Genomic DNA, 17,551 nt, shown 5'->3' on the forward strand with positions numbered 1-17,551 from the left:
ACTTGTATCTGGTTTTAAGGATTACTGAAAACCTTGAAAAAATAAAAACCTCATCGCTTAATACTTTGATGTTAAATCTGTGTCTGGCCCAGGTCTAACCTGTATCTTGTTTGTAAGGATGTCCGTAAATCTTGAAAAGTAAAAAAACCTTGTTGGTTATTACTATGATTCGAATCTAAGAAGGTTAATGTCTTGGCTCCGGGATAAACCTATATGAAACTGACCCCTACAGGTGATTATCGATGATAATAATTGGTCGTAGAATTGAATAGAAGAAAATTATAAATATTGATAAATACTTACGGAATTCAAACAAGAATTCCCGCATAAACTGGATCGAAGTAGAGCCCTCTCTTATTGTATCCCGTAATCAATCTGGGAACAACTTGGAGTGACCGGTACCCCAGGGGGGGCTTCCCTCTTGTAATTGTACTATAAAATAGGAAGGACATTCAATAAGAATACGAATAGCAATTATTTCAATAATTTGTAAAAAATTTATTTACACTTCATAATCATCATCGCTTGTCGATTGTTCTGGAGAGCGCTGGAAACATAAAAATCAATTGAAATTCATTATTAGTAATCAATATAAACAACTGGTGTAAATAAAACACTTGAAAATCAGATCAATTCAGGTAAAACTTACGGACGCCAAACGTGGCGATCTGCGCGTCGGCGGCGCCACATGCCGCGTTTTCTTTTTAGCTTTTGGCATTTAAAAGGAAAAAAAAAGAAAAACTCCAGCCTGTTTACCATACTCGAATATGCTCCAGGTAAAACATCTATCTGGTTTAAAGGATTACCTTACACCTTCCTTGTGGAATCAAGCGTAAGGAAAATCCAGACTACCCACATCCTCCTTCGAGATCTCACTTGAGATTGTTGTAAACAATATAGATAAAACCTCAATATTCAATGTTTTATTGTATTTGAATGTATTTATAAAAGCTGATTGGTTACCGTGGCTACGGTCTTATCAAAGTTGAATAGACAAATAAAATACAATATGATACATTTTTAAGATACTCTCTGCATTGTTCGAAATGATGGAAAAACAACGTGAGATAAAGAGTAAAAAAGATTAGAAATAACATTACAAAATCATAATTATATATGAAATTGTTTAAAGCAGTTATCATTTAAAGGGGCTGATTCCTTTTCAAGGCCTTTCAATTTAGTGACTGCCTTATCTTAGGAACTTGCTTCTTGATCCGATTCAAATACATTGATAATTTAAATAGATAATTAATAGAATACTTGAGATTTACTTAGACCTTGCATAAGTAAAAACCTTGTTGGTTAATACTATGTTTTGAATCTAAGAAGTTTAATAAACCTGTCTCTGGCCCAGGTTTAACTTGTTTCTGCTTTTAAGGATGACTGAAAACCTTGAAAAAGTAAAAACCTCGTCAAATAATACTATGAATATTGATTGTAAGCTGATTGGTTACTGTGGTTACATTCTGAACTGTTGCATCATCGTCACTTCTCCTTCACTTCTACTCGCGCTCTACACCATCTCGCGAATAACTCACCCCTCCTGACCACGCAAACACGTAGCATGGACATGCTTCCTCTTCTGGAAAGAGGTTATTTTTAACTGCCAGAAAAAAAGTCCTCTTCCCTGTTGCTTTGTAAACAATATTGATAAAACCTCTCTAGGTGACCGGTTTAACTTGTATCTGGTTTTAAGGATTACTGAAAACCTTGAAAAAGTAAAAACCTCATCGCTTAATACTTTGATGTTAAACCTGGTTCTGGCCCAGGTCTAACGTGTATCTGGTTTCTAAGGATGTCCGTAAATCTTGAAAAGTAAAAAAACCTTGTTGGTTTATCCTATGATTCAAATCTAAGAAGGTTAATGTCTTGGCTCCGGGATTAACTTATATGAAACTGACCCCTACAGGTGATTATCACTGATAATAATCGGTCATAGAAGAATTGAATATAAACCAGAAGAAAATTATAAATATTGATAAATACTTACGGAATTCAAACAAGAATTCCCGCATAAACTCGATCGAAGTAGAGCCCTCTCTTATTGTATCCCTTAATACAATCGGGGAACAACTTAGAGTGCCCTGCGCCGTCGACTGGTTGCCCAGTGGGACTTCTCTCTTGTAATTGTACTGTCATCATCGCTCGAAGCGCTGAAAATATAGAAATCAATTGAAATTCCTTATTAGTAATCAATATAAACAACTGGTGTAAATAAAACACTTGAAAATCAGATCAATTCAGGTAAAACTTACGGACACCAAACGTGGCGATCTGCGCGTCGGTGGCGCCACATTTTTGGTTTTTTTTTTAGCTTTTGGCATCTAAAAAGACAAAAAAAAGAAAAACTCCAGCCTGTTTACCATATACTCGAATATACTCCAGGTAAAACATCTATCTGGTTTAAAGGATTACCTTACACCTTCCTTGTGGAATCAATTGTAAGGAAAATCCAGACTACCCACATCCTCCTTCGAGATCTCACTTGAGATTGTTGTAAACAATATTGGTAAAACCTCAATATTCAATGTTTTATTGTATTTGAATGTATTTATAAAAGCTGATTGGTTATTGTGGCTACAGTCTTATCAAAGTTGAAAAGACAAATAAAATACAATATGATACATTTTTATGATACTCTCTGCATTGTTCGAAATGATGGAAAAAGATTCAATACAAGAATTCAAATCTTAACTTGATCTATCATTAAGCCTTGAAAATCTAAAGCTCTATTCAAATCCACCAACAGATGGGCACATGTATGTGACCGGTGGACAGTCGACCATTGTTGACCATTGCCACGGCTTCAAACTCTGAACCAGCACCTGCGGTTGGGTGCGCCAACTTTGCATTGAGAGTGCTGGTACTGACTCGAGGTGATTGCGGAGGAAATGGTACATCTGGCCTCACGGGGTAGGAGGATAAAAAATATCCTCCATCGGTGGTAACTCAGGAGAGTCCGGACAACCCTCATCCTCCGGAATCTCGCCCTCCTGCCGCTGCCGCTCCAACTCCTCTCGCCTCCATCTGTCGATCTCCGCAAGCTCCCGCCGCCGAATTTCTGCCTCCACTCTCTCACGCTCTATCTCCTACTCCAGTCTCCTCTTCTGTGCTTCCTGTTCATGGCGCGCCCTCTGCAGGGTCGAATACAGATCCACTTCGTTCTCGTTACTACTCGCGCTTTCGACTATCTCGCGGATAACCCGCCCCTCCTCACCGCGCAAACGCAACACACGGACCCGCTTCCTCTTTTGGAACGACGTTATTCTCATCTGCAAGAAAAAAAAACAACGTTGTCAGATAATGAGTAAAAAAGATTAAAAATAACATTACCAAATTATATATGAACTGGTTTAAAGCAGTTATCATTTTGAAGGGGTGGTTCCTTTTCAAGTTCTTTCAATTTAGTGACTGTCCTATCTTAGGAACTTGCTTTTTTGATCCGATTTAAATACATTGATAATTTAAATAGATAATTAATAGAATACTTGAGATTTACTTAGACCTCGCATAAGTAAAAACTTTGTTGGTTAATACTATGTTTTGAATCTAAGAAGTTTAATAAACCTGTCTCTGGCCCAGGTTTAACTTGTTTCTGGTTTAAAGGATGACTGAAAACCTTGAAAAAGTAAAAACCTCGTCAAATAATACTATGAATATTGATTGTAAGCTGATTGGTTACTGTGGCTACATTCTGAACCGTTGCATCATCGTCACTTCTCCTTCACTTCTACTCGCGCTCTACACCATCTCGCGAATAACTCACCCCTCCTGACCGCACAAACACGTAGCATGGACATGCTTCCTCTTCTGAAACGAGGTTATTTTTAACTGCCAGAAAAAAAACGTCCTCTTCCCTGTTGCTTTGTAAACAATATTGATAAAACCTCTCTAGGTGACCGGTTTAACTTGTATCTGCTTTTAAGGATTACTGAAAACCTTGAAAAAGTAAAAACCTCAACGCTTAATACTTTGATGTTAAACCTGGTTCTGGCCCAGGTCTAACCTGTATCTGGTTTCTAAGGATGTCCGTAAATCTTGAAAAGTATAAAAACCTTGTTGGTTATTACTATGATTCAAATCTAAGAAGGTTAATGTCTTGGCTCCGGGATAAACCTATATGAAACTGACCCCTACAGGTGATTATCGATGATAATAATCGGTCGTAGAATAGAATATAAAACAGAAGAAAATTATAGATATTGATAAATACTTACGGAATTCAAACAAGAATTCCCGCATAACCTCGACCGAAGTAGAGCCCTCTCTTATTGTATCCCATAATCAATCTGGGAACAACTTGGAGTGACCGGCACCGTCGACTGGTACCCCAGGGGAGGCTTCCCTCTTGTAATTGTACTGTAAAATAGGAAGGACATTCAATAAGAATACGAATAGCAATTATTTCAATAATTTGTGAAAAATTTATTTACACTTAATAATCATCATCGCTGAACGATTGTTCTGGAGAGCGCTGGAAACATAAAAATCAATTGAAATTCATTATTAGTAATCAATATAAACAACTGGTGTAAATAAAACACTTGAAAATCAGATCAATTCAGGTAAAACTTACGGACACCAAACGTGGCGATCTGCGCGTCGGTGGCGCCACATGCCTAGTTTTCTTTTTAGCTTTTGGCATCTAAAAAGAAAAAAAAAAGAAAAACTCCAGCCTGTTTACCATATACTCGAATATACTCCAGGTAAAACATCTATCTGGTTTAAAGGATTACCTTACACCTTCCTTGTGGAATCAATTGTAAGGAAAGTCCAGACTACCCACATCCTCATTCGAGATCTCACTTGAGATTGTTGTAAACAATATAGATAAAACCTCAATATTCAATGTTTTATTGTATTTGAATGTATTTATAAAAGCTGATTGGTTACCGTGGCTACAGTCTTATCAAAGTTGAATAGACAAATAAAATACAATATGATACATTTTTATGATACTCTCTGCATTGTTCGAAATGATGGAAAAACAACGTGAGATAAAGAGTAAAAAAGATTAGAAATAACATTACAAAATCATAATTATATATGAAATTGTTTAAAGCAGTTATCATTTAAAAGGGCTGATTCCTTTTCAAGGCCTTTCAATTTAGTGACTGCCTTATCTTAGGAACTTGCTTTTTGATCCGATTTAAATACATTGATAATTTAAATAGATAATTAATAGAATACTTGAGATTTACTTAGACCTTGCATAAGTAAAAACCTTGTTGGTTAATACTGTTTTGAATCTAAGAACATTAAAAAACCTGTCTCTGGCCCAGGTTTAACTTGTTTCTGCTTTTAAGGATGACTGAAAACCCTAAAAAAGTAAAAACCTCGTCAAATAATACTATGATGGTTGATTGTAAGCTGATTGGTTACTGTGGTTACATTCTACACTGCTGCATCATCGTCACTTCTCCTTCACTTCTCCTTCACTTCTACTCGCGCTCTACACTATCTCGCGAATAACTCACCCCTCCTGACCGCACAAACACGTAGCATGGACATGCTTCCTCTTCTGGAAAGAGGTTATTTTTAACTGCCAGAAAAAAACGTCCTCTTCCCTGTTGCTTTGTAAACAATATTAATAAAACCTCTCTAGGTGACCGGTTTAACTTGTATCTGGTTTTAAGGATTACTGAAAACCTTGACAAAATAAAAACCTCATCGCTTAATACTTTGATGTTAAATCTGTGTCTGGCCCAGGTCTAACCTGTATCTGGTTTGTAAGGATGTCCGTAAATCTTGAAAAGTAAAAAAACCTTGTTGGTTATTACTATGATTCAAATCTAAGACGGTTAATGTCTTGGCTCCGGGATAAACCTATATGAAACTGACCCCTACTGGTGATTATCGATGATAATAATTGGTCGTAGAATAGAATATAAAACAGAAGAAAATTATAAATATTGATAAATACTTACGGAATTCAAACAAGAATTCCCGTATAAACTCTACCGAAGTAGAGCCCTCTCTTACAGTATCCCTTAATACAATCGGGTAACAACTTTGAGTGACCGGTACCCCAGGGGGGACTTCTCTTTTCTGTTTGTAATCATCGTCGCTTGATTGTTCTGGAGAGCACTGAAAACATAGAAATCAATTGAAATTCATTATAAGTAATCAATATAAACAACTGTTGTAAACTCAGGAGAGTCCAGACGACCCTCATCCTCGGGAATCTCGCCCTCCTACCGCTGCCGCTCCAAATCTTCTCGCCTCAGTGACTGTCCTATCTTAGGAACTGGCTTTTTGACCCGATTTAAATACATTGATAATTTAAATAGATAATTAGTAGAATACCCGAGATTGTTGTAAACAATATTGATAAAACCTCAATATTCAATGTTTTATTGTATTTGAATGTATTTATAAAAGCTGATTGGTTACTGTGGCTACAGTCTTATCAAAGTTGAATAGACAAATAAAATACAATATGATACATTTTTATGATACTCTCTGCATTGATCGAAATGATGGAAAAAGATTCAATACAAGAATTCAAATCTTAACTTGATCTATCATTAAGCCTTGAAAATCTAAAGTTCTATTCGAATCCACCAACAGATGGGCACATGTATGCGACCGGTGGACAGTCGACCATTGCCACGGCTTCAAAGAGAACCTATAGTAATAGGATGCCAATTGTCAACCTCGTTTCGCGACCCTTTCTTGTACAGAAGAATGGTCCGGTTAACTTTGACTTCAGCAGGAATGTGCCCTTGGGCACGCCAAACGTTGAAGATCGCACTAATACGAGTGGCTCCGATCTTTTTCAAGTTGGCAAGAGACAAATACCTATCGGGGCCCGGCGGCTGTGCTACTCCTTAAGCGCAGCTTTGACCGACTTCGGAAGAACACTTCCGTACAAAACCTCGTCTTCAAAACGTTCCGTATCAGACCCGTCATCGGGCTCATGATACGTGGAAGGTTCCTTAAGCCTCCTCTTATAAACCTTTTCAATGTCACATGTAGAAGGTACAGTGTCATCTACACAGGTGAGATCATCTCCATCGATGATGGATTTAATTGTGCCAGAAGGGTTGTTAGTGAATTGTTTCTGTGTAACAGCGTACCGCTCGAGCCTTTTTGCGAAGCGCTTTTTGCGCATCTCAGTACGATCCGTTGTTAGTAATGGTTGTCTGTTGACTCTCGCCGCCCTCTTTTTTGGACAGGAGTTGCGTTGTGTTGTGCGTTTGCCATATAATGATTCAATAGCTTTAGCAACCGATGGCCAATCTAATACTTGAGATAAAAATTTCATCAGTCCATATAAGAGTAAAATATATTTGTGTTCAGCTCTGCATAATTTCGCCTGTCTTTTGTGTCGTCTCTCCTCCCGCTCCCTCCGTGTCTCCTTTCGCAATTTAATTCTACTATGCTTTGTTCGTGCTAGCCTGCTCCTGGTGGTGATGGAGGTAGAGGTGGGGCCTGGGCCGAGAGGTCGCCAAAAGTGCTTAACAAGCTCGGTCACCCCAGCTGACAGACCGCCCTCCGTTCTGTCAAGTAATGGTGATAGAAACAACATCAACATCAACATCTAAACTTAAACATAACATGAAATTTTTTCCCCGAATCTTTCATTAGATAATTTCCCTTCTATTTATTTGACTGTTAAATTTGATTTGCTTCCTCTCCTGATACTATGTTATCTTAAGCTGCAAGAAAAAAAGTCCTCTTCCCTGTTGCTTCCTAAAGATCTCCACAAGTAGATTATTAATGAAATACTTGAGATTGTTGTAAACGACATTGATAAAACCTCTCTAGGTGAGATAAATTCTCAAGTTTTGTATCTAATACTTGAGATAAAAAAAATCAAAACTTGTGGAATCAATTGTAAGGAAAAGTCCAGACTACCCATATCTTAACTCTTGTCTCCATCTATCCAGTTCAGCTAACGCCTCCCGCCACCGAATTCCCCTCTGCACCTACTTATTCCTCTCATATTGGAAACTTGGAATATTGGAATCGGAAGTTCCATTCAGCCCTACAATGATTCCATTTGCTTGAGTTGTTTCGCATTTTCGACTGTCATGTTTGCCCCAAGGTTCATTTTGCTCTTCAAAAATCCAACGTTTTTCATTTTGAGGATTGTTGCATTTTCGAATTGGATTACAGCCCCTTGTTCAATTTGACTCAAAATCCTTTGTTCCCATTGAAAGGATTTATTGCTTTTTTGAAGGGTAGTACACTTACCTCTCCTATTACATTCTGCTCTTCAAAATCCTATTTTGACATTTCCTGGATTTCTTTTGGCTTTTCGAAGGTAGTGCTGCCCCCTATTCCAATCAGCCCTACCAAATCCTATGTTCTCATTTCCAGCATTTGTTTTGCATTTTCGTCTACAAAATCCTATGTTGTCACAACCAGGATATTTGTCTTGTATTTTCAGTCACTCATCTGGGAGAAAAATTGATACTTTTGAATGAGCCATCATTCTTATGACTTAAAAACAAACATAACTGCCACAGCATCATCAAGTTTTCATACTACTTATGTTTATTGTTTTTGTTGTTATTTTTTTTTCTTTTTTTAGGTGCCAAAGGCCTATTGTATCCTTCAACCACAGTTTGGCCACTGTAAGTTTGCTGGATTGATCCGATTTTCTGTAGTTTGATTTAAAGGACTCTTTCGATACTAAATGAAATTCGTTCTATGTTTTCAGCGATCACATTAGGAAGATTCTCATAACCAGAGCGTGTGCTTAGTGGCCTGGCGCAGGGCCATCGAAATTGGTACCAAATGGTAAGTTGACCTTCATCATCTGTTCGGTAAAAGCCGAAAGTCGTGATTCTCTTTTCACTATTTAATGGATAAAATGTAGAAAATGGTGACTGAGAATTATTGCTAAGAGATATAACAGGGTGGCCGCTGACTCAGGGGATCTGTAAATGGGTGGAAAGTGGCCACCCTTTATGTTATATAATGGATAAAATATTACTTCTTTAAATCTTCAAATCATTTGTTGTACATGATTAGGAACTAGAAGTATTCAATTACCGAATTCAAAATCAGACCCTGGCAGGTGTGGTTAGTCTGTTTAGGGACATGTGCTTCCTGTAATGAGACACGTGTCCCTTTACAAACTAAGACAACAATACCATAATTAAATAATGTTCTCTCATACTTTTCCTTATTTTATAGGATATCCACCACTATTGGTTGAAGATGGAGGGCAGTCCGTCAGGCGAGGTGGCCAAGGGAAACCCGAAAAACCAGGTACCACCCACACCACCACCAGCACAGCCAGCACCGACTCAGTTTACCCTCTGTCTTCGCGGGAAAGCCTTACCCGGTGATACGCAGTAAGCATCAAAATCTATTGAATATCAGTATTTAATGCTGCCAAGATGTCACAATTTAAGTCAAAGATTGGTGGCAATCATTTTTATTCAAACACAAAAAAATTTTAAAGGCAAAAATTACCGGATTCACACTGGTCTACACAATCGCTCCATTCGCATGCTTCCTGGACAATCACTTTTTGATATTCTTGTTTACCAGCAGCAGCGGGACCACTTGCTCCACCAGCAGCAGCACGAGCAGCACCCCGCGACAGCCCCGTCCAGCGGCCAGCAGGTTCTCCCTTCGTCTGCGAAACAACGCACGGTAGAATTAATTTCATGTTATGTTTAAGTTTAGATGCTGATGTTGTTTCTATCACCATTACCTGACAGAATGGAGAGCGGACCGTCAGCCGAGGTGGCCGAGCTTGTTAAGCACTTTCGGCGGCCCCCTCGGCCCAGGCACCACCTCCAGCACCAGGAGCGGCACCAGCACAGCCGCCAGCACAGCCGCGAGAACCACGGCAACCACACCCGGCCCGGCGGCTTCAAGGTTCTCCATCCAAGGTTCTCCATCCAAGGTTCTCCATTGCCTGCAAGGGAGAACCTTCCCAGGGGATATTTTGGATGATTGCGAGGGCGGTCCGTCAGCCGAGTTGGCCGAGCTTGTTAAGCACTTTCGGCGGCCTCCTCGGCCCAGGCACCGCCCCTACCTCTATCACCACCTGGAGCAGGAGCAGAGGCACCGCTGCGACGACCGCGAGAGCCCCATCTAGCGGCCAGCAGGTTCTCCCTTCGTCTGCGGACCTGAGCCAGAGACAGGTCAAAGTATTAACCGATGAGGTTTTTACTTTTTCAAAGTTTTCAGTAATCCTTAAAACCAGATACAAGTTTAAACTTGGGTTCAAAAAGCAGCAGGCGTGAAGCACCGCCGTGACGACCGCTAGGTTCTCCCTTCGTCTGCAGAATGTCGCCCTGTTGGAGTGGGAGGAGAGAACACAAAAGACAGGTAGAACACTGCAGAGGAATGAGTTTCATAAAAATGCATCAAATTTTATTAATTGTCTATTTAATTTTGATAACATTAGAATACACGTACTTTTGATTTTGTAATGGAATTTTTAATCTTACAATTTTTCTTTTCTCCTTGCAGCTTCGAATTACGTCCGTCCGTCCTTGGCGCGGACAAGGGGGTCGCGTTATCCGGGACGATGCAGAGCGCGAGTAAAAGTGACGAAGTGTAGCTTCATTCTGCGCTGGTTGGGCGCGCAATCGACAGGACGCCTTGCAGCTTGCAGAGATGGCACAGAACGCAGAATAGAAGAATTTATTTGTTCAGTTTGTGTAAATATGATTGTTCAACTATATTTGTTTGTAAATAAATGTACATAGCTATATCGTTCAATTTTTGCGTGTTGATTTCAGGTTTTTTTTCTTCATCTTCACCAGTACATGTAAGGAATTATTCTGTAGGTGAAATTTCGTTCAAGCAACTTGTGATCTGTCAACGTGTTTTATGTTTGCAAATGACTCAACTGAGGAACCGACGTGTCCACATCTACTTCATCTATAACCGAAGCCCATATTAATGATTTTGGATGTCAAGACTAATCTCAACTTCCAACATCGCCCAATGTCTTCTTATTCTGTCAACGACCTTCTTGGGCATTGAGCGAGCACACTAGAGGATGACTAAGCTGGTAAAATAGCACAGACGACATACTCCATTGCTGATGAATTAGATCCTACGGTCTGGTACTTGATGCTGGTGACTGCTGCATGCAGCCTGGTACGTGTACATTTACTGAAATTTGTAGCCTACAACTCGCCTCGGAGGGATAGTGATTCCATGCTGCAGTCGGAGAGGTAGTCCTAGATAGCATTTAGGGCCAACTTCGGTTATCTGAGTTAGTCGATTATAGGCGAACTCTGTGAAACCGAATGTCAGCGCATTCGGTTATTAGTTCCTACCACTATTCCAGGTATATAAATTGTATATAAGATTGCCTGAGGGTACTCAGAGGCTTATCCAGAGCTTATATTGAGGGGTAGCACCCGACAAGAAGGGCAATAATTAATTATCACAAAGAGGCACTACCACGCGTATGTTGGCCCTCCCCTACGAAAATTTCTAAAAATAAAACCCCGCAGATGAGATTTCCAAGGATTTGAGCTTGTTTCAACCAAAGGTAGTACCGAATAATTTTTGACGGGAATGATTTTCGGGACAAACTGAAAAGGTATTTTCATTAAATCTATTCAGACGGTTTAGTCCACTTTTTTAGTACAAAATAGTGTTGTTAAAGTCGATTTTACCTGAGCGCGCAGTTTAGGAGTAGACACAACTGAAAAATAAACTCGTTAAAGAAAATTGATTTCTTTACTCACAATATTAGGGAGAAAAACACTGAGCACGACTGTGGATTTAAAATAGAATTTATTTAATTCTTTTCATGCGTATACATAAGATACAATCATCCCGAGAACAAATATCTGGCAGCGTTTTTATTCCATGTCCCAAACTAATTCAGTCAAAATCGAAGAAATTAGGGGGTTTTGGGCTTGAATGCGGACGATTCCTGGTCGCGCCTGCGTCTCCAAGTAGAAGTCTGCTGTCTGTAACAAGAGACCGTGTGACCTAAAATACTATAGTAATCCCTTGTAAAAGTCGACGGAGCGGTTGTTGGTGATTCCGCTTAGCCGATCACCGTGCGCGTAGATTTAACACACGTAAAGGATACGCCGCGAAGAAAACTCATTGGATTATATTCTGCCAAGCAGAAAATTGAACGAAGTCTTTGGGGATAATTGAGACTGATAAATCAAGGATTAAATCGTGCCGCCTGGCTCGTCGCATCGCAATTACTGTAGGTAAGAGGTTTTCCATTCATTATGTTTCATAGTAGGTTTCCAAAGGAATTTTTGTATTCGTTTGGTTTAAAAGGCGATGAAATGAGGTCCGGTACCTTGTATATATGTCGGTAAAAATAAAATGGCTCAAAAAGCCTCGAGTAAAATCGAGCCGCAGGAGGCCAAGACTAGAAAGAGATACCTGAGATACGTCGTTTGGTCGAGGACTGAGTACGATATTTGACTAGTAGTTAATTATATGAAAATATTAAGAATGAATCCTGACCCGTGTTCGAATAGTTGTTGATTAAGGGGGGGGGGGGGTTGTTGAGTTATGATAAATAGTGCTTCTCGGTAATTTTGCAATCTAGATCAGAAGATTTTGAAATTCTTTTCACTAAACGAGACTTTTTCCTAGTTGCGTCCGGGGGTTTTCTAACGAGAATTAATCAATTTCATATCAGGAATTAATTGTGACAACTAATTGATAACTAGTTTCAACTAAAATCGCATCGGCCCGACTTTTGCTGTAGGACAATAAATCAATGATTTACAGTTGGATTTATCAATATTCTAATTTGAATTTGGATGGAATTTCAACATTCCTCTAAACTTTCGAACGACATTCTACGTGCTAGAAACATACTAGACTGGTTCCCGCTTACCAATGCAATCAAATGTTAATTTATTTCTACAAATTCTAGGACAATGTCCTTATCGGGTAGGAGACCACTTTCTCAAGTCTGGATATTGTCTCCTCACCTGTCCACTCACTATCAGTGTCAATAGATCTGGTTCAAACTGCGGATAACTCCGGTTATCCTCTTGCATTCGGACCATTCTAACATCTATCTATTCTACTGTGGTAGAACGGGTTCGAACCAGGGACATCCCTGGTTGCCACATGGACCACTTGGAATCAGCATCAATAGATCGGGTTCGAACTTCCGATATAAGTACATTGTCAATACTTTTTATTGGAATCTCTGCTAAAGAAAGAAATTATCTACACCGTTGAATCTTAAAAATATCTTTTTTATTGCATCTGATTAAAACTCTATATTATTCTCATTAAATCGGTTAAAAATCCCATAATCAATACATGTACATTGTCTACATTATCATCATATCTATGACATATGCGTAAGTCGACGTACAATACTAGCATAGAAGCTTAAAGACTTAATAGTAGACATGGGTTCCTGGTTATAAATACGTTGTACAAATAAATGCTTTTAACAAATATATAAATTCCTTATTCTTTTATACACTTAAGCACATCTATACTCAACATTCAGTTACACTCGTCTGAGACAATTAAAGATCCTATGGGGCTGGACTTCTCACAAACAGCCTTTCTTTCTCTCTTCTTCGATACACTGACTAGACCATGAAAATTAAAAGGGATGGTCGGATGCAAGGAGCTCTTTGGACGCTTAAAAAGTCTCTCTGGCGATCCATCAAAAGTTCAAAGATGATCGACGTACGTTTGAATTCAATCGAACATCAGCGACTGTAAAGGCGTCATGTCTGGGATGTATTTCACGGTTAAACGTCGGTGTTGTTTCGTCGCGGCACCTGTCGCCGGAAAATCTACAAACTCGAAACTGTTATTCGCCAATTTGCGACAATACGCGTGAAACGTGCCTTCGGCCTTTGTCAAAACAACGTCCAAATCCATGTTCAAACTCAAACTGAAAAGTAAAACATGATCCATGAGTAAATCTTAAGACTCAAGTGCGGATCAAGAGGGTGCAAGACTTCCTTCGTATCATTCATTATCATTTAATGATTTAGCGATGCCGAAATGCCCATGAAAATTAGACACATTATCATAAGCGTCCTCCTGAGACTGGACTGGAGAGGTTTGGTACCTGTTCACGACGAAAAATACATCGGCGCAGTCGGTGCATTTAAAAATACGATCTCGATACTCGATGAGAATGCCGACGCACATGAACAGATCGAACGTGTACTCCGTATTAAACACCGCATCGGCCATACGTATACTGCCACCTATCGGCAATAACAAGAAACAACATTGATTAGTTAAGCGAGTTGAATAATGATCTACCATATATTAACAAATAACATATTCGCTTGGTCGACCTGGCTCAGATTTGGGGGAAATAACATTTCAAAAGTAATGACATAATCTGCTGCCTGCACCTTCTGCCGATATATGGTGCTTTATCAATGCCATTCTATATATTTGTAATTATCCACTCAAAACTTATCAAAACTGATTTCACATTTGTTCCTTGCTTCACCTGAAGCATTCTTTCAAGGCTGCAGATTGATATCTACATTAGACCGTGATTCAATTACCCGGTATATCTAAATCAATCGCTCGTGCATATCCGCAGCTTCAGTTCCCCGGGGTTGATTATGTACCTTGTTGTTGGAAATCTTTCTGGCGTTCTTTATTCAGCATTTGTTCGGCCTCCATCGAACACAGTTCCAGATGTTGACTGCTGAGAATCTCGAAACATCGCAACGAATCGTCGTACGAGAATTCGCGTTTGAATCCGAGAATCAGCCATCTACAAAAATTAAAAAAAAAAAACAGAGACGGACAGAATCGTTAACACGGTTTCTCGAATTTGTATGTTTCTCGCAGAGTTGAGAAGTATACCGACCGATGACAGAACATCAAATCTCCGACCTCAGTTTGCACGAGGTAGTTATACAGATCTTCATCCAGGTCTTTCAACAGTTGCTGTAGTAATTCTGCCCATGAAAAGATGAAAACAAGAAATGTGTAGCAGTTGTTGTTATGTGCTAAAAACTGAACAAAACATTTCGCAACTTGGACAAAATGTTATGCCTTAGGAAAAGCTTTGATGAGGCACCTGTATTACGCAGTTTTCACATTTCTTGTCACTAACCTAGTTTGCGCACCATTCCCTCTTCAAGGAATTCCGACTGAATTTTATCGAGATAGTTGTTAAAACACCAATACGCCTCGACCTACAAATATCCAATCATTACTAATTCTAATCACAAAGGAACTTCGATATCACTTTAGTCAAGATAAATTTTGCCTTAAAAGGGTGTAATGCAGCTTTTTGAAGTAAGTAATTCTGAACACAGGTCTGAAGGAGCAGAGATCAATTTTGGCAGTTTCCAAGGATACCAGTCATAGATTCAAAATGTCCATTGAGACACTTAGATTTTAAATCAAACACATGAAATCTCTGATTTCACCAGTTGAACATTTTGAATTTGTTCTTTTCTGCATTTTCTTGATTAGAAACCTAATTCAAACTGACCCTGGGGTCTCATACCCCGAGGAGAACTATATAAATCCGAACGCTCACCTCATTTTGAAATACGTAGAGGAATCTACTGAGAATGTCGTTCATACCCTGAGTATAACCGACTCGCGGGTGAAACGTGGCGTACGTCACCAGCACATCCCGCAATAACAACAGATTAGGATTTTTATCACCGCTAGGAAAAACCAAAACGACAAGTGATTCTGACAAGTGATTATTATTTTTAAAAAATTGACACCGGCCTGTTTCTCTTAATCGACTAGGGTTAGGTTTTTTCTTTACTTCAATGTGGCATTTTTCGATTAAAGATTCATTTCTAACCAACTTCCCGGAAACTGACTCCCGAAAAAGTGCTAGCTCCCATATGGCGGTTGACTTACAGATAGAATAAGACATTGCGGTCGGTACGAGGCACGTCTTTATCGATAATACGTATATAATTTCGAAGCTGATCAATATCGGTTATAGTCAATCGACCGGCGTATACCTATAATGAAAGCGACACATTAACCCTTTAGTCTTTGATCCCTACTCGAAGTGGCATCTACCCAGCATCATAAGTTCGAAATTGGCACATTTCAATTTCACTGACCTGAGCTTGAATATCGACAAACTGAAGCTGTTGCACGTTCGTGGTTGGTGTGGTATCGGCTGGACTACCGGTACCACCTGCTGTCAAATCTGGTAAATATGGAGCCGTCAAACCGACCTCTTCCATATCGCCTTAGGAAAGAAAATGGATAATGAAACCAATTAGAATGATAAGTTTGTTTACTAATTTCGGAGGGACTCGCCACATACCTGAATTGCTCGTCATGGCTAACCAGGTTTTCCACCTGTTTTTCAAAGCGCTGTATTTCGCTTGGTAATCGCTCAGTAAAACTTGTCTTTCGCTGAAAAAATTGGGAAGAAATTATGAAAAGCCACCCAAGGTAAAAATGAAAATAGGATGATCGCAGAAAAACCGTTTCAGTGCATCGTCACCACAGTGGTGTATAAGTTGGTTACAGACTAACACAGTGAAATTAGAAACTAATAATACACTGCACCGCAGTGTAGATGCACTATTAGTGGTATGTCTGTTATTCAACACACTGGAATTTTCCAAAAATTTAAAATTACCTCCAGCACTTTCAGGTATCATTTAATCAGGGCCGAACTTACCGAAGTGTAGTCGTACATGGGTAAAGACCAAAAACGAACTGCCAAACCTCACGTCTTATTGCCGGATCAACACCACCTGTACGCAGCAAATGACGATATCATTACTGCAGAAAATATCACAATTTGCGATAAAATTTGGCGTAGTTTTTTACCTACCCTTAAATACAGCCTTCCGCAGGGCGTGTTCGTCGACGATGCGACCATCTTCATCGCGGAATTCGGCGAACTCTTCAGCAGTCAGCGCCGGTCGTCGGTGACTAGTTTCAGTCGTCGTCATAGTTACAACAGTATCATTGTTGTCACCGTTGAGGTCGTCAGATTTCGGAGGCGGGAACCGAACGTGTTCGAACTCATCGCCGACTAAAATCTCGAATTCCGAATCAAAGCTTTCTGATCTGAAAAAATATCGAGCGCTATTTTTCAAGCTCGGTCTAAAGCCATATCAAAAGGCCGCAAAGTTGAAATAAGGAAAGATGAAAATTAAAATCTAAATCTAATTTCTTTCTGTCTTTCTGTTTTCCATTTTGAAGTGAAAAATACATTATTGGATAAGTGACCCAGTCTAAGAGCGCATCATAGGGCCTGAATTTAAGTAATGTCAAACTTGCTTTTTCTTCATATGACATGAGGATTTCATAGTAGAATTCAAAGTCATCATTTCAGAAAAATCTTTCAATGACAGCACACTACATGAACACAGCACATTAGATATGCCTAGATCTAACGTTGTGGCCATCGAATACAATCTTAGAAAGTTTTCATCTAGTATTTTTGATCATTTGAAACTGTCAAACCTGTTGTTTATTTTGGCTGTCATCATTGAGCAATTAATAACCCACAATAAATATTCACTGCGCACCTGATCTAATTTTTATTTGAAATCAACAATTATCAATTTATGATTAAATATCCAAGTAAAATAAAAGTAAATGATGAATTTTAAGCGCTTTGGGGTACTTTTTAAAAGAATAA

General features: G+C 39.2%; 2 protein-coding genes across 6 annotated transcripts in view; one reads left to right on the top strand and one right to left on the bottom strand.

The window, feature by feature from the left end:
* The window catches only part of LOC141914176 (uncharacterized), a 63,998-nt gene extending 53,327 nt beyond the window's left edge, over window positions 1–10,671 (top strand). Inside the window, exons 2-6 of one of the 5 annotated variants that reach the window (XR_012620735.1) lie at window positions 8,540–8,582; window positions 8,669–8,748; window positions 9,148–9,308; window positions 10,149–10,296; window positions 10,441–10,671. Coding sequence is in view for 1 of the 5 variants with exons in the window: in XM_074805443.1 (XP_074661544.1) it covers window positions 8,746–8,748; window positions 9,148–9,308; window positions 9,508–9,612; window positions 10,441–10,531 (360 nt within the window). In the remaining 4 variants the exon portion in view is untranslated. Of the gene's footprint in view, window positions 1–8,539; window positions 8,583–8,668; window positions 8,749–9,147; window positions 9,309–9,507; window positions 9,613–9,640; window positions 9,953–10,148; window positions 10,297–10,440 lie in introns of those variants that run through there. The other 4 variants (XR_012620734.1, XM_074805443.1, XR_012620736.1 and 1 more) reach the window with 4 other exon arrangements.
* A 2,503-nt stretch (window positions 10,672–13,174) lies between these two features.
* Window positions 13,175–17,415, bottom strand: LOC141913992 (TBC1 domain family member 15-like). Its single transcript, XM_074805235.1, has 12 exons — window positions 17,374–17,415; window positions 16,736–16,974; window positions 16,580–16,655; window positions 16,217–16,308; window positions 16,008–16,138; window positions 15,796–15,902; window positions 15,458–15,590; window positions 15,026–15,107; window positions 14,777–14,867; window positions 14,532–14,680; window positions 14,012–14,153; window positions 13,175–13,831 (listed from the first exon to the last, which is right to left on the bottom strand). The coding sequence occupies exons 1-12, from the start codon at window positions 17,397–17,399 to the stop codon at window positions 13,633–13,635; spliced, it is 1,467 nt and encodes a 488-aa protein (XP_074661336.1). The 5' UTR covers window positions 17,400–17,415; the 3' UTR covers window positions 13,175–13,632.
* Window positions 17,416–17,551: the final 136 nt, after the last annotated feature.

The sequence above is a fragment of the Tubulanus polymorphus genome, chromosome 12 (assembly GCF_964204645.1).
Source record: "Tubulanus polymorphus chromosome 12, tnTubPoly1.2, whole genome shotgun sequence".
NCBI classification, from domain to species: domain Eukaryota; kingdom Metazoa; phylum Nemertea; class Palaeonemertea; order Tubulaniformes; family Tubulanidae; genus Tubulanus; species Tubulanus polymorphus.